General features: G+C 37.7%; 1 protein-coding gene across 2 annotated transcripts in view; it reads right to left on the reverse strand.

Moving 5' to 3' along the window:
- Window positions 1–1345: 1345 nt before the first annotated feature.
- Window positions 1346–27455, reverse strand: part of FUT9 (fucosyltransferase 9) — a 51419-nt gene continuing 25309 nt past the window's right edge. For both annotated transcript variants that reach the window (XM_082216670.1, XM_082216671.1), the window contains exon 2: window positions 1346–5364. In XM_082216670.1, the coding sequence (XP_082072796.1) occupies window positions 4280–5364 (1085 nt within the window). In that variant the 3' untranslated portion in view covers window positions 1346–4279. The remainder of the gene's footprint in view (window positions 5365–27455) is intronic.

The following is a 27455-nucleotide window of genomic DNA, read 5'->3' on the forward strand; positions in this document are numbered from 1 at the left end:
CTGCTGTAGCGTACAAACAGAGCTCTAATGAACAGAATGCTTCCTCATTCAGAAAAGAACACTGAGATCGGTTTCCTCCATTGAAATAAATGGGGAAGCTGTTGCAGCCATGTCTTATCACTTAGATATTAGGTAAACAATTACCATCTTCTCAAACAAAGAAAATGGAAAAGATCGATGCATTATAGAACCATTTGCCTAAATGCTCTGGGGAACATGCAAATCATTTTGAAAGTCCAAAGTTCATACAAAAATGAGCTCAATTTACATACGATTAACAGACACAGAGTTTCATTGCAACCCCACGTTATATTTCAGATAACAAAGGATCATTTATACAATATCTATCACTTAAAGATTATCCATTATTCATTATCCTTATTGCCCAGAGGTCACATAAGAATAAAGCACTAAGGACATATTTACATAAGTTGCTAGACTGGGTATGGATGAAAATAAAACAAATACAGGGGGAAAGAATTTTGAATCACAGATAGAGTTATCGCAATGCATAGTTGTACAAACACTGTAGCCCTATTTGGGTGCTCCCAATACTTGTTTAAAAAGAATGGGGCTATGTCTGCTGATCCTGCCCTTGCTGGTTATGCCCTGATACACTGTACGTAGAAAGGTGCCTGTTCTACGTACAGTATGTAGGGTTCTCCTGCAATGTGGAACTCAGATCTCCCCTCATCATGGGGAGAATCCATGTGTGTAGAGGGTGTGTCCTCTGCAGACATGCTCTCACATGCATGCATGGTAAAGGGCAAGGACACGATAGGAGGATCTGAAGCTAGCTCTCCCTCTCATATGATTGCTAATTTTGTTGATGGGCAGACATCAAATAGGGCTTGACAGAAAATGAATTCCAAATGTTTGCCCCCAAAACTCTTTTATTTTATTTTTTTGCTGAGAAATATGAGAAAGGTAATGCTTCATTTTGAATTCTACTGACTAGTACTGTAAACGTATCACATACTGAAATGTGAGCCTTAGAGTTCCAAGCACAACTTTTGTGCACAAAGACATATTAGTTTCGTAGATGGGTGCAGGTTCAAATTCAAATGCTTTGTATCATCTTGTAGTTGTGCATTAAAAAAAAAAGATTTGTTTCTGAGTTGTTCTGTGCACCTTTTCAATCTGATTTCTGAGCAACTTTATATAAAATTGAGCTTTGTGTGCCCCATTCACTATCATGGGGAGTTTAAGAACAGCTATAACGTTTTCTCCTTTCTCCCAAAGTAGATGGAATTTACAGGAACAGGAGCCCCAACCCAACCTCCCCCAAAGCAAAAAACCTCTTTCTACAATAGGATGGGCAGGGGGCCCTGCTGAGCACCAAGAGTGTGTGTGTCTGAGGGCACCACACCAGGGACCCCTGTTCTAATGCCTACAATTGTTACCTTTTTAATAAAATACATTTAAGCAAACAGCTTAGTCCTTCTCTCAGGGGAAGTGTCCACTTTCAGTGCCTAAAAGGCTGTTCTTTTTTATTGCATTGATTTAGTGTTAACAAAACCCTCGATTCATACATTCATAAAAAGGACAGGAATAGATTTTAGCCACAAAGTACTGAGACAATGTAAAACCCTTTGAAACAGAAGGATGGGTGCTTCTCCCCAAACACATTAAGAAACACATGGATTGGACTTGCTATATATAGGTAGATCAATGTATCTTAGGGGCAAAAGTATTCTGCAAGTAGAAAGCCATCACCTAATATTCAATATCCTATGTGCCAACAGTCCACACAATGTGGGGCATTTATAAATTTGATCCAACTAAATCAAAATGTTCTATTGCCATTGCCCATCAAAATAAACCACCATTTTAATCAGGTTTCTGCTCACTGACAATAGTGGCCAATGTGGTGGGGCAGTGCCACAGTTTTGCATCCAAACACCAGTGTTGCTACAGGTTACTTGGCTAGTGCTGGGGCAGGGACGGAGCAAGGTTAGGGCTGTGCAGGTGTGCTGGTGGAAGTGCTGGATTGGCTCTGCCAGCCCCTATCTTCCCACTGCTCTGCCCCAGAGCTATTCAGGTAAGCTGCCTCACCTCACTGGCTGCTACTGCTCATTCCTTCTGAAAGTGTGGAGAACATGGAGCACCACATCTGTCATTAACTCTCAAACTATATGCACAAACCCTTTGGAAGATAATGAACACTGACAACTCTGAAGACATCAACAACCTTCTAGTTGCTGTCCTGCTTTCTCTTCTTTCACTTTCCCAACAGATGAAAGGTTCTGTCAGCCTTCATGATTCATTCTGCAGCCTTCTGTTGTACTGTGGTCTTGATAATCATGCTTTTATGTTTATTGTTAAAACATGAAGTAATCAAAAGCATTTGTATTCATCAACTTAGAAAGAAATATGAACTGAAATGTTTGCTTAGATCTCTGACCTTAAAATATTTGTGCCCCAATAAAAGGCTGCAGTATCATCACAACATAATGACATAGGGGAGGTGCATTAATATCACCACTGAGAAACTCTATTCTATGGGCTTAAATTCAAGCCCCAAACAGCTGTAGCCTGATCTAGCAATTTTCAAACATTTCCCACCAGTAAGTGTCCCAGTACTGTCTTAATTGTGCACAGAGCTCAGGGATCACTTCTGAGACTGAATATTCCTATCATAGCAGCCTGCTAATGGCTGAATCATTGTCAGATGGTTACATCTGAGAAGTAGATAATTTGCAACTGTCAGAAATACAAGGCTAACAATAGAATTCTATGCACCCAGCTACTCAGAATTCCCACTTAGTTCAGTGGTGATTACTCCCAGGTATAAGATTGTCACCTAATTGATAAATCTTTTACTCTTTTCAAGGCATTAGACAAAATATCTACCTACTGTTGAAACAGTGGTCCTATCAGATAAACAACAACAAAAAAGATTGCTTATTGCTTATGGGAGGGACCAAGCTCAGAAGTGGAGCATGAGCTTTGTTATGCAGAAGGCCCCAGGCTGAACTGGTGGGATCTCCAGTTAAAAGCATCAGGTAGCAGTTGATGTGGAAATATTTCTGCATCCTGAAATGACGAACAGCCTCTGCTAGATGGACAAATAGTCTTACCTGGTATAAAGCTGCTTCCTTTGTCCCCAAATGGAAACAGACTTTCATTTGCTGCCTTCTGAATCTTCATTTCAACAAAGCACTCAGTTCGTATTTAATTCTGACTGTGTGGTTTCAAAGCATGCCACTTAATACTTCGCCAAGGATAGAAAATGTTCACTTTGTCAATCAACTAGCATTCTAGAGTAGATGGAGGAAAATGCACATTTTTTAAAAAATGTATTTGTTTACCAAGGCCAGATTTCAAATAATTAGGAAACTAGTTCCATGAGCTGAACGGGTCTTTAGACTTATTTTTACTCAGAGGAAGCCTTCCATGCTTCATAGAAAACTGCTTTTGGAACTGTACCTTGTACGCAGTATATAAAATGGCATAGAAGGTCACATGTGTATTTCACTAAAGAGTTGAACTCACAAATATTTTTTCTTTGAATCCTATACTGAATCTAAGCTAGAAATTTTAATTTTTTTTCTAAGCCTGTTTTCTCCCAGAAAGAAACTATCTGAGCCAGTGTAAACACCATTACTCTATGTATTGGCCAGTGACTGCTGTATTACAAACAAATAAAAAATGGGGAGAAGTTTTAAAAAGAAATGGTAAACAATAAATTACTATTCAGTGCACATAACCAGCTATATACATAGCAGGATTTCCAACAAAATATAAATAAGATAGCATGCCAGTGGCTCAGGAGGAATAATTTGTGCAACCATGGTGCACCATTTTCACATACAGATCTCTAATAAGTGTCCACATAAGTTACTTCTCAGGTTTTCTCAGTACACATTGCAAAAAATGATATTTGTGTTTGCATTTGATGAAAATATAACAAGAAGTCACCATAGCGCTGATTGCTTTAACAAAATAATTAAACTTCTGTTCAGGCTGCCAGCTCTTAATTCCTTTTCAAAGTCACATCTATATAAAATAAAATGATCAACTCTCCAAATAAGTCAACAACACAGAACATGGCCAATGTTTGTGACATCATTAGTCTTTTTTAATGAGATACCTTTCTGTGGAAAGTAAGGAGAGTTTTGGATGAATGATCCAGAGATAGTGTAACTGGAATATGTTGTATCCAGGAAACAAAGATGTCACATATTCTGGAGGGATTCCCCCCACCATCTTCACTTGGAATAATGGTTTTGTTAGATTTTAAAAATATATATGTAAAGTGCAAGTAAGGGATAGGAGTTTAATTCCAAAACCATTTTTCTAAATTGCCAACCGACCTGTATTCCTGGTGTCTTTTTACATGGTCACAGGCAAGGCATGCATGTGATTCCCAAAATCGAGGAAGGTGCACTGAAAAATCCTTCCTCCAGTCGAAGTAGCTAACATACAGTTTATCATTTTTGTCGAGCAAAAGAAGATACTCTGAGAGGTCCCTTGGAGAGAGAAAATCCTCCACGTGAATGAAAGAACTAGCAGGGATGTAATTCTCATAGTTTTCTCTAGGAGGACCTAGAACGACTGGCACAGATCCAGCAAGAAAAGCATTGTAAAGCTTCTCTGTGATATAGTCTCTGTGGATAGAATTCTCAAAGGAAAGGTAAAACTTACAAGCGGAGATGGTTGGGATCAAATTTTTATCACTCACATAGTCTCCAAATGCTTGTCCATAGGTATGGATCTCAAGATATTTACTTAGTTCATTATAATATTTGACCCTAGCATGCTCTGGGTTCCAGTTACTCACCACCCAACACACCAGTCTTTCTTTATTCGGCATTTCAAATGGAAAGGAGCTTGTGCTAACTACCATAAAGCCATAAGGCACTTGAATGTCTGAATCTCGACGATAAGTGAGGGTCAAATTGAATAGATGCTCAATCCCACTCTTTTGTGGAGTGTGTGTTGGTGATTCCAAGTTCATCCAGATCCATTTTTGAAATGGCGGCCTAGGTTGCTGAGGTAAATTAGTCAGATCCCAACTGATATCTCTGTGGTGAATAAGAACGGCATGAGACTGGTTATATAGTGTGCGGTCTGTAGTCAGATGGCACCCGTGGATGTTAAATGTTGGGCAGAATTTCAGATCAAATGTCTGGCCAAACGGCCATACCCATATCAGAATAGTTGTCTCATTGATATAATCATTTTTGGTGGAGAAGAAGTTCTTCATTTTTAGAACAGAGCTGGCTGATTCAATGGGACCAGATATCCAGCTGTTTGTCGGTTTGATATAAATAAGCAGACATGCCATGAAGCACCCCAGCACGATGAAGATAAAGAGAAATGGCCGGAAAATTCCTTTGGGTGATGATGTCATAATTTGATCTGTGAAGGGAAGATGGAAATAGGAAGTCATCATCAAGCGTTAAATTATTGTAATGTTACCCCATGGTAACAATGTCATGCATTATACATTATTGTTCCACTAAGTGGTGGAACAACACCATCTGAGAAAAATCTGCTTCAGGAATCCTATAAGTAAATAAATGGCTCACTGGTAGAGCAGTTGTTCTGCATGCAGGATTTCCCAAGTTGAGTCACCAATATTTCCTAATGAGTTGTTGTTTTGTTGGCAAAATTTTCAAAATATCAGGAAAAAGCAGGTGAAACATTTGTTTGAGCTATATTTGTAATTGATACATCTCTTTCCATAAGTGTAAATCAATACTTCAAGGGACATTGGAATCTAATTTACATCTCATCTAAGTTACTGTTACTTCTTCCCATTTTCCCCCTTGGATAGAGAATATGTCAGATGGATGGAGTGATATGCAAGGAAATCCTTTATCAAACATTATCTCCACAACCCCTCAATATTCCTGCAAGCAGCTGCCTTAGCAGAAATGAATTAAACTCTGCTAAAGTACCGTATTATTCGCCCCATAGGACACACTTTTCCCCCTCCAAAAATGAAGGGGAAATGTGTGCTCATCTTATGGGGTGAATGCAGCCTTTCGCTGAAGCCTGGAGAGCGAGAGGCGTCGGTGCGCACCGACCCCTCTCGCTCTCCAGGCTTCAGGAAGCTATCCGCAAGCCTCGCACGCCCGGCGGGAGGTCCCACCAGGCGTGCAAGGCTTGCGGGCAGCAGCCTGCAGCCTGAAGCACGGGGGGCGCTGCGGAGCACGCCCCGTGCTTCGGGCAGATGTCTGCAGCCTGTTCTGGGGGCTTCCCCCGCGCCAGCCCCACGCCTGGGGAAAAATAATAATTCCCCCCCTTTATTCCCCCCCCCAAATCTAGGTGCATCCTATGGGGCGAAAAATACGGTAGATGGGTGGTTACATTTTTACATGTATTAAATATAATAGTAATAATAAGTTTAATATAATATTTTATGGAAAGATTTGAAGGAGAGTAAAATGACCTGATAGCAAATAAACAGTCTAATATTCTTTTTTCTTTTATTTATTTATTTATTTCAGCAAAAAAACAGTCTTTGTGGCAGCTTAAAGACACAGTAAATTTTAGTCACAGTAAATTATTTTCCCAGGATACTCAAATTACAGTGATTGGGATTTTTATTAAAATCTTATTGCTTATGTTTGATGCATTTTGTATGTTCTTTTGATACAGAAGATCAATTTAATTAATTAATAAATTCTACAGAAAGGTTTAGTTCAATTTATGGGGATTTCTATCAATAGCTCTTAGCTATGATAGGTACATGGAGTCTTTAATTCAGAATACGAGAGACAAGTCCGGTTGGCTGCTGTTGGAAAGAGATACTTGTTGCTTTGTGCAAAACTTTGCTCCTGGTTTCTATACCTTACTACCACCTTTAATGTCCCAAACAAATTTTGATTGCTGCAAATTGGGAGCCCCAGTGAATGCTAACTTTGCACACCCACCATCATGTTAAACTGTGAAAATTTCTACCATTGATGCAGGCCAACACAAGTTCTCATGGTTGTAATCCTCTTGCTAAGAATGAATCTCAATGAATGAAAAAAATGCCAAATTCCTCCACGAAGAGTTTCTGTCTTCTCTCATTCATCCTAACAACATAAACATTTGTGTTTCTTATACAGTGTAAATCATATAAGATATGCTAGTTAAGTTATTGAATATTTATGTTTTCCCAAAAAGATAATACAATCTGAGTAAAAAAGGCAGAACTTCATTTTGTTCTGACTAATTATTTTTAATAAGACACTCTATAAATTTAGTAAAGTGTATTGATTGCTGGAGAAAAGGCAATCCAGAAGAAGAAAGAGAAAGAAAAATGTGTCTTTACATTCAGGAGAGAAAAGTCCCACAGAGAAAAATCAATAATGCTCTGTTATGAGAATGAGTCACACAAGTCAGATCATTCACTAGTGATTACAGTGAGAGAAATCAAACATTTGATTGAAGTCAGTAGCATAGCTCTCATTGAATTTAATGGTGTTTGATTGCACCCAATAATGGTAGATTATGTCCAACAACTGTACATAAAGCTAAGTACCCCAACAGATCAAAGCAAACAAATATAATGAAAAGGTACCACAGAAACCAGAAAACTAGAACATATAATATTAAATGCCTTTACAAACATTTCTATTGAAAACTATAATATGTAAAATCTTCCCTTCCCCCTTAAAAAATACTATGAAAATTTGATCTACTTCATTGTTTAATACATAAGGTTTAATCTACAAGCCACCATCATCTGTAAGGAAGCTAACTAAAATTTTCCACATCAAATTATTTACTGCTCAGTAATACAGCTATTTTTATTGCCGCTCTTGAAAAACAAACAATACATTTATGTTATGAGTGTATAACAGACAATTGCTTTTGATTTGCTTGAGAATGTAGATCTTGCAAATAACATCAATGAATGTTGCACTGACTGTAAATATGTGTGGAATAATCAAGTCCAAGGTAAGATTTCAATGGAAGCTGGAGCCAAACTAAATGGTTGGTGGTAGATACAGGGACAGGAAACACACATGTTGCGAGAGAAGTTGGGAAGAGGGTCGCAGGAGGAAAGAAGCATGAGAAAAGCTTTTCATGTTCTCAGCATCCATGGCCCAGTGCTACCTGCAGAGCACTCCCTTCTACTCTTACCTAACCCTCCCTCCAACCCAGCCTGGGGATATGGCTTTCCCTTCACCTTCAGACGCAAGGGATGTGTTGTTGTTTAGTCGTTTAGTCGTGTCCGACTCTTCGTGACGCCATGGACCAGAGCGCGCCAGGCACTTCTGTCTTCCACTGCCTCCTGCAGTTGGGTCAAACTCATGCTGGTAGCTTTGAGAACACTATCCAACCATCTCGTCCTCTGTCGTCCCCTTCTCCTTGTGCCCTCCATCTTTCCCAACATCAGGGTCTTTTCCAGGGAGTCTTCTCTTCTCATGAGGTGGCCAAAGTATTGGAGCCTCAGCAAGGGATGTAGCTTCAATGTAACTACAGAATTAACTATGGGTCCTTTAATGATTGCAGACAGCTATCCATCGTGGTTCTGGAAAAGAGGCTTAGGGATTCTATAGCAGACAGGGTAATGTGGGAATGTTTCCTAAAGGAAAAAAGTTTTGGGGGGAAACTCTCCCCTAAACATTTTAAAGAGCAAAACAGATGGCTCAGCAGAGCTTCTATACTTCCAGTGTTCCAAAGATAGTAATACCTGACTGGAATTCTACATTATTTCAGATAACAAATAGAACAAAATGCTTTATCATCCAAATACGTTTTTTGGATGGATAATCCTTAGCTGATAAAGTTAAATGAAATGGAATAAATTCCAACTGTTCTGATACCAGCCTTGCAAACTGAACATGCTTCTGTAGAAAAGTTCTAATACAATTTCAAAACCAGACTAAATATGATCAGTCTCCCATAAGTCAGGTGGAAAGGTACTTTAAATTTGAGTTTTGTGAAAGTCATGAATATGTAATTGGGAAACTGATGTTGTTTTACCACTCTAGCCATTTCTCCTTTTATTCCACCAGGATTACACACTGTTCCTTTCTTAGCTAAAATAGAGGGCTTTTCTTGGAAGGCATGCTGCCAAGGCAAATCTGTCATAAACTGTATTTTGTAATGTCATTTCTACAAATTCTAAGAATAATCAACACATTTCCATGGCAGTTATTTTTAGCACAAAGTTCTGATTAACCATTGTTGATTGAAGCAAGCCTACATCATAAACAAAGATTTGAAGTTGGCACACTCGAGTAAATTGTAGTTAAAACTAACCACAGTTTGGATAAACTGAAGTTTTGGTAAAAAGGGAAGGGACAGCCTGCAGGCTGTATTTGATATAGTGTATCAGTGCTGTATCCCTGTAGAGAATTTGATAATATGTTTCACATATCAGTTTTACAGCCTCAGTTTTCTTCATATTTGTACTTTTGTCTCACATTTCATCGGCATCGAAGCCAATAAAAAGGGATCAGCAATGGTTTATTTAGGTGTGACCATCAACAATAAGGGTTGTTTCCTCAGAATGTACCTTATGCCAAAAGAAATCTTGTGATCTACAAAGGTCAGTGGATAGAGTTCACACTTGGCCGTATAGTTTAGATCACCAGTTCAATTGCTTTGGGAACTTGACTATCAGTCATAGTTTCCATTTTTTCATAGTTTCTGAATTCCACTTGCTGGAAACCACAGGAGGGGATAGCTCTTCCAGGTCCTACTTTCAGACTCTCTATAGACATCTGGTTGGCTACTGTGAAAACAGTATGCTAGAATACATGAGCCACTGGATTATTCCAGTAGGTTCTTATGATCTTCTATTTATCATGGGAATGGTTCTATTTAATTGCCATCTCCAAATTTTACTTATGTTCATGTTTTCCTTGTCATGCCCACTGGCTTTTCTATGTATTCATATTTATATGTGTTCATCATTATATAGATATTTATTCTGTTTTTGTTGTTTTGTAAATCTTATGACATTTTCAGCCTCCTTATTGCAAGCCATATTGAAGCTATCTTGTGAAGGGCAAGGTGTAAATAATTTAAACGCAATGAATAAAATCACAAAACAATGGCAGGTTGGATTTTCCGGTCTTGCATGTGGTACACAACTGTACTAGGGTGGGTGTGGTGAGGAATTAGTGAGGCCCATAAGCAATGTAGGAGCCAGCTCAAATGAAAATCTTCCTTGCTTTTTTGGAAAATCTTCCTTGTTATTTCTTGCCATTAAGAACCATTTCATAATATCCTGCATCAATCCTAATTAATACAATTTTAGGATGAGGCATTCAATATTTTCTTGATTTCTTTCTCCCTTTCTATAAGCCCCGTGTCTCACAAAAGACTGACATTTCCAAATCAATCCTATTCTGCTACTGTGTTATGTGTGCTGCATCACTGATCAGGCATGTAGGTAGCCCATTATCACTGTACATTGTTTTCTTCTATAGCAATTTAGAAATCTTCCATTGTAAAGCTAAGGAAACATACTCTCAGTGGATTCATCATATTGTTTAATGTCCTTTTTTAGAATGACAATATGGAGGAGGCATCTTTGATGAATTTCAGTAAAGGGGTAATTTTCATTTTCCTTCCGAATCCCTCTGGTACTGGAGCTAAAAAAAGAAAAGTACTAAGAAGAAAATATGATGATGTGCAACCAGAAGATTAAATATTAAAGGTCAGCAAGTGCTTGCTTTATACTTCTTGCAGCACAAAATCATACATAAAATTAATTTTTAAAAGCTGCTTATAGAACTGTTGTGCAGTGTATTACGAAGCCACTGAATTTTAGACAGAGATTTGAATTTTAATGTAAATCCATGGGGAAGCTATCAACATCTAAAAATCTGCACATCATAATAAAACACACATTTAAATCTTAGGATGGACTCAAATGATTTTTCTTCTTCTTCTTTTCACCATGAAGTTGTTCCCCTCCCCATTGCCTTGTAATGAGATCTACTTCACACAAAGGATCATAACAAAAAAGTTTCAGCTGCAAGACTTGCATTTGTCAAAGCTTATTCAAGACCCAAACTTGTGTAGAATTTATCTATGACTCAATTCCGTCCAGAAAACATTGTGTAGGCAGTTAGAAAAGCCCTTCCTAAGGGTTTAGGGCAAACAAATATGTCTATAGTCTCTTTTTTTCATAATCAGGTCTGGTCCTGACATGCAGCAAGGTGAAGTGACATTTTGAAGTTGGGGGCAGGCAGAGGAGAGTAGATAAAAGCTTAAGCTGGTTTCTGCAGGGTGCAAATAAGACTTTTAAAGTATTGGTTAGATGGAGAGGGCACTTGCATCTCTGCTTGAGGCAGCAGAATGTCTTGGGACAGCAGTATACAGAAAGCTTGACAGCACTATATATGTCAGCTAGCACATTGCTTTATTATCTTTTATTTTAATCAATTTTAGTCAAATTTTCTTCCTCACCTGACTTGACAAGGCTCAATAGGACAAAATTCGAGAACTTCAGCAACAGAAAAATGTGTCAAATTCAACTTGCCAACTTGTTTAATAGCAAACAGCTTTTACTAGATTCCACAGCTACCTGAGTTCCACAGCTTGGGCAGCTAATGTGGTGCTTTCCTGATATTGTGGACTACAACTCCCATCATCCATAGATAGCATGGTCAATGGTCAGGGATGGTAAAAAGTAAAAGGTACACTTGGATGGACCCTTGGATGGTTAAGTCCAGTCAAAGGTGACTATGGGGTGCGGCACTTAAATTGTTTCAGGTCAAGGGAGCAGGCGTTTGTCCACAGACAACTTTTCTGGATCATGTGGCCACCTTCTGGTGAAGCGGGACACCGTGACAAGTGCTAGAGTGCACAGAAATGCCATTTAACTTCCCCCCGCCGCAGTACCTATTTATCTACTCACATTGGTATGCTTTCGAACTGCTAGGTTGGCAGAAGCTGGGAAAGAGCAATAGGAGCTTACCCCATCACATGGATTCTAACCACTGACCTTTTGATCAGCAAGAAGCTCAGTGGTTTAGACCACAGCGCCACTTGCTTCCTATAAGTCAAGGTAGATGACGTAGATGAACAGCATATGTAGGAACCATGTTGAATACCCCTGTTCAATAGGAGATCTATATTGTAAATAGGAATCTTCTGTAGCAGCTTTCTCCAAAGCAGCACTGTTGCATTTTTAATACAGAAATTTTCAGAATGAGACATAATAAATAAGGATTCTATGAAAGTAAAGAAAAATGGTTGTATGACAGCTTGGATAGGGTGGCTGCCACAAGCAGCAATAGTGCTATTTTTCTAGAAAAAGATCTGCCAGAACTCACCGTGAACACATCCCTTGTTTTCTCATAATACCAATGCACCCACCTGAGAGGTACCAGAACTGAGTTCTGTTGAGTTCTGGCAGGAAATAAAAGCCCTGAGCAATAGGAATGTGTATGAGAGATGTAGTAAATTAAAATGCCTATGTATTTTAGGAAAGTAGGTATAGTGTTATCAACTCCCAGAAAAGAAAAGATGTGCATTTTATATTGATATGACTACAATTCTAAAAATATGTCAAGTGTATCGGAAGCCTAAGGCTATTTTAAAAAGTATTTGAAACACAGTCATACAAATAAATCACAGCAGCAACTACAATTTGAAGATCAATAGATATCTAGAGAAATATTCTGCCTGCTCCAAACAGCTACCCTTCATTAGATGAGTTTGCAGTTTCCTTCAGGAAAACAGTACTGTTTTCACCTAGCTATGTGTCTGATAAAAGCCAGTCCCAATAAATATGCTAAGTATATGATGTTCTTCTTTGGTTAGTTAATTTACGGAAAAACAGTTCATAATTATACACTATGTTCCTGTCTAGTTTTAAATCGCCCCCAAACAATAAAAGCAATTTATAACTTCCTTTTCATTAAGTTTTGCTAGACCAACTCAAAAATTTTATGTAAAAGTGGTCAATGCATATTACTCTTAAGAAAAGTGGCCTGGTTTTTTTTTAATTGCCTAGAAATTTTCAACTATAGAAATGGCAACTGGATCATATAATTTGTAGTGTTAAATTCAGTAGAAGTTACTCCTAACAAAGTGTTTAGGATTAGAGTTGAGGCAGTTATGGCTGCTTTAGGATTAGATGTTCTCTTTCAAGCTGCCATTTTTGGGAGTCAGTGAAGCAGAAACAAATGGCTATTGTCAGGGATATAAATGTTGAGGCTGCAGGCGTATTTCACACAACTCGATTAAAGAGTCTCAATCATTCTTAAAGCCAGCCAAGAACAGGTCCAACTTTCAATAAAATGCCACTGTATTCTTGATATTAACTGGAACAATGCTTGTTAAATAATCAGCATAGAAAGCTAGGTTGCAATCTGCTCAACATACAGCAGATGAAATCAAGCCATTGAAGCAATCAGGGCCAAAATGATCTGCAAAGAGACTATCTTGACAGTGGTTCACCTGCTATTTTATTCGTTTATTTAGGATATTTATAGACCACTTGATCAAAAAGCTTTCCATTTATGAGTGATCGGAGGAATAGGGTAATCTCAATCTGTGCATTGGTCGGGTTGCATTGTTTCACAAGCAGCTCTAGAAACAAACGGCTGCTTGTGATAAAATCAATGTGAAATAACAGTGATTGCATAAAATGTACACAAACCATTTCCCCGCAAATCTAATTTAGGTGTGCAGGTCTCACTTTTGCCTTTGGTTGCTTGGAAGTGCCAGGGCAAAACTGTGGCATGACTGATTGGGGTGAGGCATGTGACACAGAAAGTATAAGCATGGAAGTAAATTTTGATAGAAAACAAATATTTAAGTAGATCTGGAGTTTATATGTGAACTCTATTTTGAAACATATGGACTATGAAATTCTTGACTTTGGATTCATTTATTTTAATGTTGTGTTGAGGTTGCTGCAGTTTGGGCATTGTGTATCTTTGATACTTCTGTGTTTTATTTTTTCTTATTGTGAGTTTTTAAAGTTCTTTATTTTATTTTTTTAATCCAATTTTTAGCCCAGATGCTGCCTTTACAAAGAAGCTTAGAAGACTCTAAAACACATGAAAGTAAAATTACAACACACACACAAAATGACAGCTGCTAAATATTTTATTTCCAAGTAGGTCAAACTTCAGGAAAACACACTTGAAAAAAATGTATCTTCTAATAACTGACAAATATTCAGAGGTTTAGAACTTTGTATACCAATCTCAGAAATAAAACTTCTAAAAACCACAGTCTCATGTTTCGAAAACTTGACTCAATTTCAATTCATGTAACATTCAAATTCTGTTCTGTTCTAGAATTACATGTGGTTTTAAAAATGTAAACCATGGTGCTTAAAGGATTACCAGTAGGTTGTTAAAGGACAATGTCAACTTCACTGTAAATGGAAAGAAAATGCTGCAGATACACTTGTGACATTATTTGAAATGTTGGTATACTTTGAATATCCAATTTGCTTATCTCTTCAGTATCATATTCATTCCACTTTCATGGCTGAAGAGATCTCAATCCCCCTTCTTTGTAAAAGCCTGTATTCAATTAAAAAAGCATTTCCTTCTACAACTTTCTATATTGGTTCTTAAAAGATCAAATGCTTTCCTTCATCTCTTGTGTATACACTTGAACCTGCACTCATTGCCCCATCAAGAGTTTCCTTTAATTTGATCTTCACAAAGATTCTATCCCTCAAAGGATTTTATCAGTGCCAGTTCCTTTGTCTACAGACAAGCCTTTATGAGAATGAGGGCTGCTTCCTTACTCCCTTGGAACAGGGGGTTCTTTTCACTAATTTTAATAACTATTGTAAAAAAACACAGGGACACATTTTTATGTTTGATGTCTACATTTTTTTCTATTCCATTTACAACTACATTTTGATTTCCATAATATTGTTTTCTGGCAAAAGTCATTATAAAATGCAAAACATTTTGATAGTGCATTATGTTAAAAACAAGGTGAATATACTTTTGAATATAACCACACAGTTTCCTTTTCCAAAGGAAGAGGAGCTGCCATTATTTCCCTTTTTGCTGCAGCCTCCTGAGCCTATTTGAATGCTGCTCCAGAGGCTTCTCAACATAAGGCTGTTGGGTTCTGGTGCTGAAGGTGGAGTCTGAAAATTCTCAATGCACTCATGGATGATGAGGTACAGCCTTTCAATCCCAGCCATGCAGTATCAAGTTCCAAGGTCATATTTCACACAGCACATGCCTAGACCCCTAGTGCTGTATCATGTTCTGATATGATCAGCCCCACTTTTTAAATCTTGAAAATATTCTGTATTTCATTCACACAGAACCCACAGCACATAGCTGGACACACAGCACTAAGATGTGTTTTTTTTGGTCATTATATTTGCTTATTTGTTTTAGAATATACTCTACATCTGAATAAAAAAAAGTTTTAAATAATCTTCAACGCATGTACAACAATGTGACCCTTTCATCTTTCCATTGAAATAAGGGTGTACATTAGTTAACTGGTTCTATCCTCCGCAACTGAGTATAAAAAGTTCTTAAGTGACAGGGTGAGCTCGGTCCCAGCTCCTGCCAATCTAGCAGTTCGAAAGCACATCAAAGTGCAAGTAGATAAATTGGTACCACTCCGGCAGGAAGGTAAACGGCGTTTCCGTGCGCTGCTCTGGTTTCACCAGAAGCAGCTTAGTCACGCTGGCCACATGACCTGGAAAAACTGTTTGTGGACAAACGTTGGCTCCCTCGGCCGGTAAAGTGAGATGAGAGCCGCAACCCCAGAGTCGTTCATGACTGGAGTTAACTGTCAGGGGTCCTTTACCTTTTAAGTGGCACAATTGCAGCCTCATGTAGACCAGTTCAATGTAATATGGAAAGGCAAGTATCTTTTCTTAAAGGAGAGCAATAACTGTTCACCTCGCTTGTAAAAAAAAAGGTTTAATGAATGTACAACCTTGTGTGTTGGTAAAAAAATAAGACACCTGCAGATCTACGAGCATGCAAAGAGAATTCTTGACTTTATATACAAAAGTAGTGCAAAACAGGAAAGAAGTGATGCAATCACCACTACTATTGCTGCCACCACACATGTGTGTGCAGTTTCCAGTGGTTACGAACACACTCTTTCAGTAACTGGCCTGGGCCACTGTACATCATTCCGAGTCCTCAGAATCTGGAAATACTATACTCGACTACCTGGTTATGCCTTCTACACCAGGAAGATTCATCACCCTGCCTCCATGGATATTCAGCGTTGCCAACAGTAAATTCCCTCTAGGATATGCCTAGCATGAAAGCCAGTCCCTTTCACCCTTACATTCTTCTCTCCTAGACACATACAATTTCACATCTGCCGTTATGCTCGCCACTGGTCCCGATATGCTCCTTCTCTGCTCCAATTTCAAAGCCACATAAACCATTTGCTTCTCTCACACTCAGCACACACACACACACACACACACACACACACACACACGTTCTTTCCTAGCCCTTTACAAACTCAAACGTCCTCTGACTGTCTCACTCCGGCAGGCAGGTAAGCCGAGTCCTCCCTCTCCCTAGCTCAGTATTGACTCCGATCTCTTGCTTGTACCGGTTGGTGAGCACGCTGGTGAGCAAACTGGGCACTGAGCTATGTTCTGATCAAGCAGTTCCCTGATATCAGCATTTCTTTCCAAATCTTAAGGCGGAGCCTTGTACTGCAGTCCTTTGAAAGCAGCCACCAATGCATATTTCAGTTTTAAGAAAGGTTTGAAGTGCATCTCATGTACATCCAACTATAGAAGTTACACCATCTGAATTCTCTATCCCCCCCCCCCCCAATGTCTGCTGTGTTGACAGTTATGGGCTCCAAACTAATTTAACCTGTTGTTTTGAAACTGTGATTAGTACATTTGCTACATAGTTTTTAGTGGCTTCTGTCCCACTAAAATCTAAGTATCAAAGAAATAGCTCACTTCCCTTTTTACAGAGATGCAATCTGAATTGCAACTAATTATCCCTTTATGGGAACATGCAAGTTTTCCTGGCCTTGGTGATGGAACTATACCTTTTCTTCAAGTCACCAATCCTTCATTATAAACCCACTCAGTTTTCTTCATCTCTCTGTTTAATAATACTATTTTGAATGGTGTTATTGGTGATTTCATTTTAACTAAGTAGAGCAGCTTTCCCCCCAAAAAATAAAATAAAAATAGAAATAGTAATAAGCTGCTAAACATTTAGATAATATCACAGCTGGGTGCAACAATAAAACAAAACCAATAAAATACAGTACTTGAAAAAATAGCAAGTGCTATCAGTTAAAATAGGCTCATCTTTCTAAGAAAAACCTCTAAAAATAAATGTGGAGTGCAGGTTGGCATTCAAGGGAATAAACACAATCTTAGTGTCTTTCTAATCTCAGTGGGTGGTGTGTTCCACAAGATAGCAGCCAATAAGACATGGAGTGAACCTCTGGTTCAAGTCACACTGTAAGGAAGTCCCCCACTGTTGACCATAGTCAGTTATCTGAATTTGCACTTGGCAAATCTGTGATTTTGGATGAAATATGTTTCACACATGCATATTATCTGTAGTTTTGATCTTAGCAATTTACGAAGAAGGGTTCAAAACGTGACGGTCTTTTTCTAAGGCTGCCTCTTTGCATAAATAGTACATAAATTTCTCTGCAATTTTATGAAAGAGCATAGATAAGTTGCCCTTCTTCTGAGAGCATTAGTGTCAATGAATTTGGTCCCCTTGGCCAATGTGCTATGCAAATTGTAGCATATTATAATGCTTTCTATTAATTTTTTTATATAATAATATTTATTCCTTTTACAACAATTTAAACACTTATAAAAAAACAAAAAACAAAGAAAAAAACAATACACTACAATACAAAAACACTACATAAAAATTAACAAAACAAAACAAAAATGATTTAAAAACACATCAAAAAAGAAAAAAGAAAAAACTTCCAATATCTTATCTTTCTTTCACATATTTCCATGGCTTCCTCACACCTCCCTTTTTGTATTCCACTTCTATTAGTTATTTCAGCAATTCCTTTCCATCTTCTCCTGTTTTCTATCGTATAATTATCTTAACACATTTTAACCTTATTTTCCTTTAATACTCTATTAATTTATTTATACTTCATTCCTTATAACATTCCTGCTAAAGCCATATAACTTCATTCCAACATTCTTCTAACATTCATTAATTTTACAATATTTCTATAAATAGTCTTTAAACTTTTCCGAGTCTTCTTCCACCGACTCTTCTCCCTGGTCTCGGATCTTGCCAGTCTTTCCCACTAAGATCCTTGCCCTCCATGCAATTTTTTTTTTGTACTTCCACAAACCTTTGGGTCCTCCAAAGCATTAAGGTATCTCATGTGGGTGTGGTACCATTTTGGCTACACAAGGCAGAACACACATTTAATTTTAGCAGTACTAAAACCCATCAGCTTTGATTTCATGTAATGTAGTGATTTTGCTATTGAGAGACTAAAATTACATGTGATGGTCATCTACCAAATTATTACTTATCAATCTGCATGTAGCTTTTACTTGAGCAATACATGTTCTTATCGTACCGAGTCATTTGAGAAAGCAAGTAAATTGCACTAAAGCAGCTGATAACATAAAGGAATTGACAAACATCATTTCCTCAGGGTTTATTGTATTTCTAATTCACTTACTTGAAAAGTGCAGCATGGTGCTGCTGCATACAATGTGGGGTGTGTGTGTGTGTGTGTGTGTGTGTGTGTGTGTGTGTGTGTAAGAGTTTAAGTGTCCTACCAGTTAGCATATCTTCCTGGTTCAGCTTATGCCAAAGGTTGTAATAGTTACAACAGCTGCTACTACTTTTTATTCTTCATATTTCACCCATCTGACTGGGTTGCCCCATCCATTCTGGGCAGCTTTAATCAGTATGACTATACACTCTCCACAGCGGTTCTTTGTTTCTCTGGTTTTTCATATTAAATTTATAGTTGCATATTCAGTATTGAATGATTGCAACAGTAAGTGTTAGCGTGTATGTGTGAATGAATTTACTAGACCAGCTTACTAGACTCTAGAATTTACTAGACTCACAGAACAAATAGCAGATTCTGAACTTTCAAAGCGTTTTCCTTTTAGATACAATGTCCATGGATTCAGCTAGTCATTTGTGAATCAGGCTGCCCCTTGCAACTCATTGTGTATTCTCAGTACATATTCTCACACCCTCTTGGTTCGTTGGATGGGCTTGCATTTGAAAAAGGCATAAATGCCTGCTGTGGTCTAAAAACAAGCAAACCACAAGCAAAACATTGAGGAAGGGAGGGAGGGAGGGAGGACAGAGACCTTGAAATATCTTTCTGGATTTATCAAGAGTCATGAACTGTGTACGTATAGAGTGTATAAGAAAACAAAAAGGTGAAGGAAAGGGGACAATGGCTGATATGAAACTATGGCAAAAATTATTTGTCCAAATGACAACAAAACATAGTGGTAAGATTAGTATCCTATGTCCCTCAGTCTGAAGCTCAGGGGGCAGCCATTTTAGAGCGGGCCTTTTCAGTGGTGAATCCCTGGCTATGGAATGCCTAAGGAAGCCTGCCTGGCTCCTGTTTAAGAATTATAAGTTCTGGTTTTAAATCCCTGTGGTATGGTGGAATGTTTTTAATTTACATATTTAATGTTATGTGCTAAATATGGTATTTTATTATGCTCATTTTGTATTTGAGTTTTTATGCTGATTGTCTATTAAGCTTATTGTGGTTTTATTATAATATGATTTTATTCTTATATTTTATTCTTTTATTCTGCATGACAATCAGAAAATATATTTTATGAGGCATCTCACAAATCTGATTAATAAAAATAAAATAAAATGAAATGAAAGCCAGTAGAAGGACTAAAAGGGATTTACATCTGTGAAAACCTATGTATGCTTTAGGAAAAATGAAATCCTTTGCATACTTACTTGGATGTTAAGCCCCACTGTATATTCTAGGACTGACGTCTAGATAAAGCTGAAGGTGAACATGTCTGGTTTGGAAATCCAGTTTAAAATAGCCAGAACATTTGTAGCAATACCTAGTTGCTTTTCATCTCTGTCAATACCCACATATTGGCCACAGATATGACAGCTAAGTGGCTGTTCTTTTCTTCAGTTTGTGCTTTTCTGGTCCCTTCCCACTCCTTCTCCTCCTCTCCCAAATCTTATGCTGTTGTGTATGGCCCATCCCTCCTTTTAAAAGGGGGAAAAAAAATCTTTTCAGACCTCTGCAGTCTATTTTTACACACAATCTAAATTTAGATGGCTTTCCTCTCCCTCTGTTTCTGTCACTGTTTTTCTCCTTCCTACTTCAAACCAGGGTTGATGCATCTTCCCTTTGCACCACTGTGTGTGGGAAGAAAATGTGTTAAAATTTGAAAAGTGCCTTGGAGATAAAAATTCAAGTAAGCACTGCACTGTCTGCCCCTGGCTAAGGATAAAATGGATCTGAAAGAGCACAAGAGATGGTCTGAGGGGTGATGCAGTGTCAAGACAGGGTAGGTCAAGTAAAGAAGCCTATGTGTCTAGGGTATTAACAATGTGTGCTTAAAGAAAATAAGCTTGATGGGAAATATTGTGGCTTTCCCTACAAATCTTCATTAAGAAGAACCAAGGATGGGAGCTCATTAAAGACATGGCAAGAATACAAGCGAAAGAAAATAGGTCTATAATATAAAATGATAGTCGCTTAAGGGATTACTAATGGGATGAATTATTAAGACTTAGAATTACATTCCATATGAGCCCTCATTACAGATGAGATCTTCCAGAGTAGCATTGCTCCATGTCACAGAACCAATTCATGGGCCACTGGAGCAGCACAAGAACCCTTCTGCCAGGCTGAATCTTACATTGCTCTGTAAAGAAATACCAGATGGCTTGGATAAACAATGTGACCTCTAGTGGGAATGGGAAAGAAATCTGATTCAATTCACTTTTAAAGGTGGATCAATTAAATTTGCAGCCTCCAAAATAATTAACACTTTCTAAAACACAACCATCCTTCAAAATTTGCATTTATGCAAAAAAATTGAAATGCAGTTCCCCACCCAATGTTTATGAAAATGCATATATTAGTTAACACTGTGCATAGAAATGAATACATTGGTGAAAATAACATACAAAAATACGGTCCACTAAGAGAAATTGCTTGCATTCATTCTATTAGATGTATGTATGCATATGAAAGGATAAAGTCTCATGCCACCCCACCTCTCTCTCTGTACCCAGCATCTAGGCCCGATCATGTAATAACTGCTACCGGATTGGGTCCATTCAATGACAATAAGACAGAAATAATGCATGTTATGGATTCATGGAATTGTTGTTTCCAGCAGAAAACTCCTTTATTGCATTTGAATAAAATTCAGCAAACAAACAAAACAAAACCCAATCTTGCAGGTATCAGCATACTTCAATTTTCACCGAAACATAATTCCTCTCTGCAACAGTCACTTCTGTTGCAAAAGGAACAAAATACTGCATTTATTAAAACTGAAATTAATTGCATATTTTTAAGGGATGGAACTTAGTCTCTTATGACCAAGCTCTAAAGAGCTGTGTAGTTTTGTAATTGCTGCCATAACTTTGGCTTTTAAGAAATGGTCTGCCAAAGGAATTAATGATAACATGAGGAACTTTATTAAATTAGCTGTATTTCTAGATACTTATTATTAAATGAGTGTTCAGCACTTGAAATAGCATCACAAAATCTTAGTCTCAGGGTGTGTGTGTGTCCCTACACATAATAAAGACAAATTAATCACTCTGGAATTCATAATATTTCAGCAATTTATAACAGGGTACGGCAATGTCACTTTTTTTTTTTTGGCAATGTCACTTATGAAGTGTCATAAAATTCAGGGAACGTTTTTCTTTGAAGATAACATTTTCCTGTATTGGTAAGCTCTTATAATTTCAAGTACTGTATCAGGGTAAGTTTTATTTCTAGCATTAAATCAAAGACGTTGTTACAGTTATTTCCTAGCAGCTACAGTAAACATGGTTGGAGTAGATGCTCACTCAGATCTGAGAAGTTTTGACACGGAATGGCTCTAGAACCATGCAACATCAAAAAGCAAATAATTTCTGAAATCCAAACCACTTCATATGTCCATGTTACACTAGATAAAAAGAGACAGAAAGCTGGATTCTTCCCACATCCATTTCTGGGTCTCATGCAAGGGATGGGGAAATGTGATTATTATCCCTGCTGCCTACAGCTAATCTCCTAAAGAAGTCGGAATGTCCCAATTTTGCATGGAAGTCAGGAAGGATGTCATATAAGGAAACAACCTTTTCAGTCTTCTAATTTGTGGAATGCATGCAAAGTAGATATTTAAAAATATGAATCTTGAAACTAAACAGAAAAGTTCAAATGGTCAATTTAATTTTGGCTTCTACTGCAATATGCATATTTCTAGCACCCCCAAAGTGATATCATACAACTTTTTGTAAACTGCTTTGAGGTTGTTCCTCACCCTCAGTGGTATATAAGTTTATGAGCACTTGTTTAGCAGTTCTCTAGAATTTGTGAACTTTGGGTAGCTCATCCCATTTTTTGTTCCCAAATGAGACTTGTACTTTTTATCCTACATCAAGCTTAAGAAAATTTCAGCTCAACAATGAATAAACAAATAGTACATCAATAGAACACCCATATGGTAATCAGCAGAGAAAGAAACCAATCACCCTGTAAAATTAAACCTAGGTGTAATTTAATGCATTCTATCTATGTGGCTGCTCTCTCCCACCTGTTTTTGATGTTTTATTCCAGTTTAGTGAAAAAAGCTCTCAGCACAGCTGATGTTATCTGCTTTTGCTATCTTGAGTTTTGAGTTTTGAACCTATTTTGAAAAGGTTTTTTATTATTATAGATAGCTAGAAACTGCAGTCCAGAGCACATCTAAATAGGCAGACTTTCATTTCATGACAGGGACAGTCATATGTTCACAGATGCCTGAGGATGTCTTGCATAGGACTGCATTGTTTCAAAAGATTCAGCGAAGGACATTCAATTGAAAACATCCACCACACCATTCTCCCTATCTGTGCAAAGCTATAGTGTCAATGAGAAGACTATTATCCCTGAGGTAGTAGCTGTACATAGGTGTAGAGCTTTCACATGGGGCAGACAGATCCTAGTACTGTATAGTTTCCAGAGAGTTTGACAGGGAAACAGCATATGTGAATTGTGAACAGGATAATACCACATGAAATTTTTGAACTTGTCTCTGAAAACACTCCTATTGATTTAAACAAAATTGGCCCAATTGAAATGCCATTGTGCTTCTGTTTAAGTAGTCTGTGAACAGCTGTGAGATATATTTTTAGTAGTAATCATGTTTAACTGCTTGCATAACATAAAACTAATGTACAATTAAATTTATATTTAATTTCAGACTAATTTTAAAGACCATGAATATCCAGTGTTTATGAATAGTAATGGACATGCCAGTACGTCATAATGATGCATCAAAAATTACTATACTGTGCAGTGCAAATTGATGGTTTTTTAAAAATAAAAATCTAATCAATTTGAGTCCTTTTGAGATGTGGGTATAGGGATGGAAATAGAACAAACAATTATCAGAATGCTTCTTCAGCAAGGTACCGGTAAGTGATGAAGTCCATTTTCTTGTTTTATGGAATAAGAATAACTGAATAATAATTTTGAATCCTTTTGCTTTCATAAAGTGAAAACCAAAACATTATAAAATCTCAGATAAAGGTTTATTTTGTGTTTAATAACATATGGAACACCGAAAGGTCATGTATCTGACTGTTAACGATTTATAGTCATTCTTTGTCTCACTAGAAGCAACTGCAAGTTGTCAGATTTCTATGTCTGATTACCAAACACGCTTCTGAAGACTGAAAATGGAATTTGCTTTCTAACATGCCACTGCAAGTGAAACATTTGCTAACTTCTCCAGACCACCTAGCAACAAAATTCACATTGGCAGAGAAAACAAGTAAATATTTGTATGGAATTACCAAATGTAAACTTTTGGTAACCTTTGAGGTGCTATTGAAGAATTGATTTTCGCTAAATCAGCCCTTCCAGCCATCTTTCCATTCTGCCCGTATCAGGGTTTATTCTAACCTGCAGTGCCTTTTTGCGCACTGTCAAAAAGAAAAAAGTGCAGTGTGAAATAAGTTTTTTGTGCAGTTGGGCATAAGGATATTAAATAAGGATCTGGGTAGCTTCTAAAAAAAGAAGAAGAAATAAATGAGAAAATAGAAAAAGAAATAGAAAATGTCACCAACTTTGTGCTTGTCCTAGATAGCAAGGAGCACTTTCCAAAAGCAAAGCGGTGTGGTTTAGTGTTCATATGCCTGTGCCTAAGAAGCTACAGCTCTACCCAAGCCTTGAAGCTATGCTTCTTGCTCAACCCTTCAGTAGAACTTAGGCCTTGAACCACAGTTAGTTTTCTCTCTTTCAACAGGCACCTTGGCAAATAACAGGAAAGCTCCCCCACTGTCCTTTCAGCTTTTTGTGCAGGTTCTTTCACCTTCTTCCTCCAGCCTTCCTGCCTTTGTTTTGTCAATTGTAACAGCAACTGCAACATAGGACAGGTCTCTGCTATGCAATGCTACAGTTGCCAGGATTCCTGGAGCTTTATTCCTGTTTGAAAGCATTGTTCTTGTCTTTCATCTAACCTGGAAAAGTAATCATTGAAGAAGACTAGTATCAAATAACTAGTCTCCTGGAAAGTTCAGAAGGCCACATTTCAGGGAGACTCTCAGAAAGAGACAAGGCCATTATGCTCAACAGATTGCAAGGCTTTATAAGCCAAACAAGGTAGTCCAAGAAGGGTAAGGTCCCCAGATAAATTGAAGGACTAGGGTATATATACTGAAGTACCCTATGATACAGAACAATAGAGCTAATAAGAAATAAACTGTTGTTAAATGGAAATTTGACCTCTCTACAGATTTGCTTCTGCATACATGTGAACTTTCGTCTTCTTTGTGCCTTCATTTACATGAGTCAGGCAGCTTCTCTTAAATTCTAGTTCCTTTTGCAAAGAGACAATTGATCTTATAACACAACAGAAACCAAATAATTTAAAAAATATTAGGAAATTTCTATTTTACTGTGCATGTATAAAAGTGTTAATTACCTTAGGAGTTACAATTTATTTCCCCTTGTTCTCTCTTTAAACTTTAAAAATATAATAATTATACATTGTCACAGCTGTACCTCTGAGCAGACTGTTCTGAAAGTATTTAAATGAATTCTTTGCTGGCAAAATCTATTAAGAGATTCAGCATTCAGTGACATGTCATGAGAAATAAACTGTCTATTTTTATTTTGCTAGAAGGAGCTCAGTATTTTATTTACCAACATTAATATCGAAAACCCTCATGCTTACCTCCACAAAACAAGCTTTTGATATTCTGCTATGTACCATATGCTCACATGCTCATGCTTTGTTGCAAATTTCCTGCTCAGAATGCTGCCATAAAATTAATCTTATATAAGCAAATACCAAAGCAATGCTTTCATAATGTAGAAGTCAAATATTGTGCCTAAGAAGTTAAATCAAGATCACTTGATTACTGCTGAACCCTTGATAGTGCCCTGTCGAATGTGTCAAATATCAACTCAAGACGTAATTATTTGAGGTGGAAACACTGGCTGATAATGGAAATCCTGTCTGTGGTGATTGATCTTTGATAGCTCATTCACCCATGCAAGTCATCACTTTATGCGATAGGCAGTGAATGATGAACATACACATGGTAACCATACTCTACAGCTCATTGAACTCCACACCATTTGGGAAGGGTAAATAAAAGTGGCAGTTTGTCACAAGGTTACCATTGCTGGACTGGATTTCTTTTTCTTTTTCAAAACTTAGCTTCTTGAAACATTTTATTTCCGCTCCAGATGCAATGGCTACATTGAATAAACCTGTTCAATAACCAGTTCTGCTGAAAAGTCAGAGAATAACAGAGAATAAAATTATTCTACAGAGAATAACCCTGTTCAATAACCAGTTCTGCTGAAAAGTCATTTTGAGAGGAGGAAGTACTAGCCAAGTGGGATTCTTGGAAGGCTAGTTGCCACAGCTGCCACTCCCTTCATATCTTCCCTCCTCTACTTTTGTGGAAGCAACTGGTGGACAAGCAGCACCTCGCAGGGAAAGTATAACCCAAGGGCAGCCAGTTGTTGACTCCTTTTGTATATATATTATGAAATACTACACTGAAGGCTTGGACACCATGAATGCAATGCCTATCCTAAACTGTTGACATGAAGCTCCAGTCTTCAGTCAAGTATAAACACAGTCGGTCTGGAAATTGGCTGGCATAGTGACAAGAAAGGAATGGGTGCCTCAGTGCCACCCTAATCAGTAGACAAAGGATAAGGCAAATAGGGAGAGGGAAGCAACAGCCCTATACTTTGGAAGCTCCACAGCTTGCAGAGGCCAACATCTGGAAGTTTCACCACCCTGGAGCAGGAAAGCTAAAGAAAAGAAATAAGTATCCTGGACTGTGATTCACAGAACTCTGCAGATCTATGAAGGGGTGGGAGAGAATAAGACAGAAACTAAACTTAGGGACTGTATAATAACTAATTCTATGAGATGGTCAAACAATATTACTTCAAGGTTAAGATCTTGATAAGAAGAGCTTAGGGCCTCCATTAAGGATAACAGCCTCACCAGGTCTTCTCTTTTTAATTTTTTATAAATTTTTCTGCTTGCAGAATAACTCCTAGTAGCTCCTGAGTGGTTTCCCCTCTCTGATTTATTTTCTTTTAAAACTTTTTGCCACTGATAACCACAACAATGTTAGCAACAGAAGCAGAGGTTTCATTCTGGTGGAGCAGGAAGTTAAGATTTCAAATAATTTCTATAGGTCACTTTTTCACACATGCTAAAGGCAAAATATTATCCTTATGTTGCATGCTATGAAGTTTTAAAATGCCATCCCTCTGTACTTAAGAGGGAGATGGATTTATTCTGTTCTGGTTGAAGTCAGGCTGGAGACACATGACTATGGAACATAAGAGCATTCATTCCCTGCCACATGGGGCATACTGGCCAATCAGGTAGGCGGCAGTGATTAGCTATTTAGACCTTCTGGTGCGGTTGGAGCCAACTAGTGCCTCCTTGCCTTGTTTTACATCATGCAGGTTATGACACGCATGGATCAGAGATGGGTTTGCCCATTAATAGGGCTGTCCTACATTACGGTTTCACTTTTAGCCTGCTAGCTCTTTGGTTTTGCTCACTGCTTCTTGCAGAACTTGTAACATATCAGAGTTACCTTTAGTCCAAAATCATGTTTTGTGTCTATCACCTAAAGCTTTTTCTGTCAAATACTGCAAAATGGACTGTCATTGTAATTTGAAGCATATGTTGTGTTTATTGTATTATGGTTTATGTATTAGATTATTTTTTGTAAGATGCTTTGAATTTAATCTAAAAAGAAAAGCAAGGTATAAAATTTTAAATTATTAGATGGTGGAAATGTTTTAAAATAAGGGTATAACACTGTGAATGCAGACAAAATATTATA

Source organism: Podarcis vaucheri (assembly GCF_965113315.1).
Source record: "Podarcis vaucheri genome assembly, chromosome: 3".
Taxonomy (NCBI): Eukaryota; Metazoa; Chordata; class Lepidosauria; order Squamata; family Lacertidae; genus Podarcis; species Podarcis vaucheri.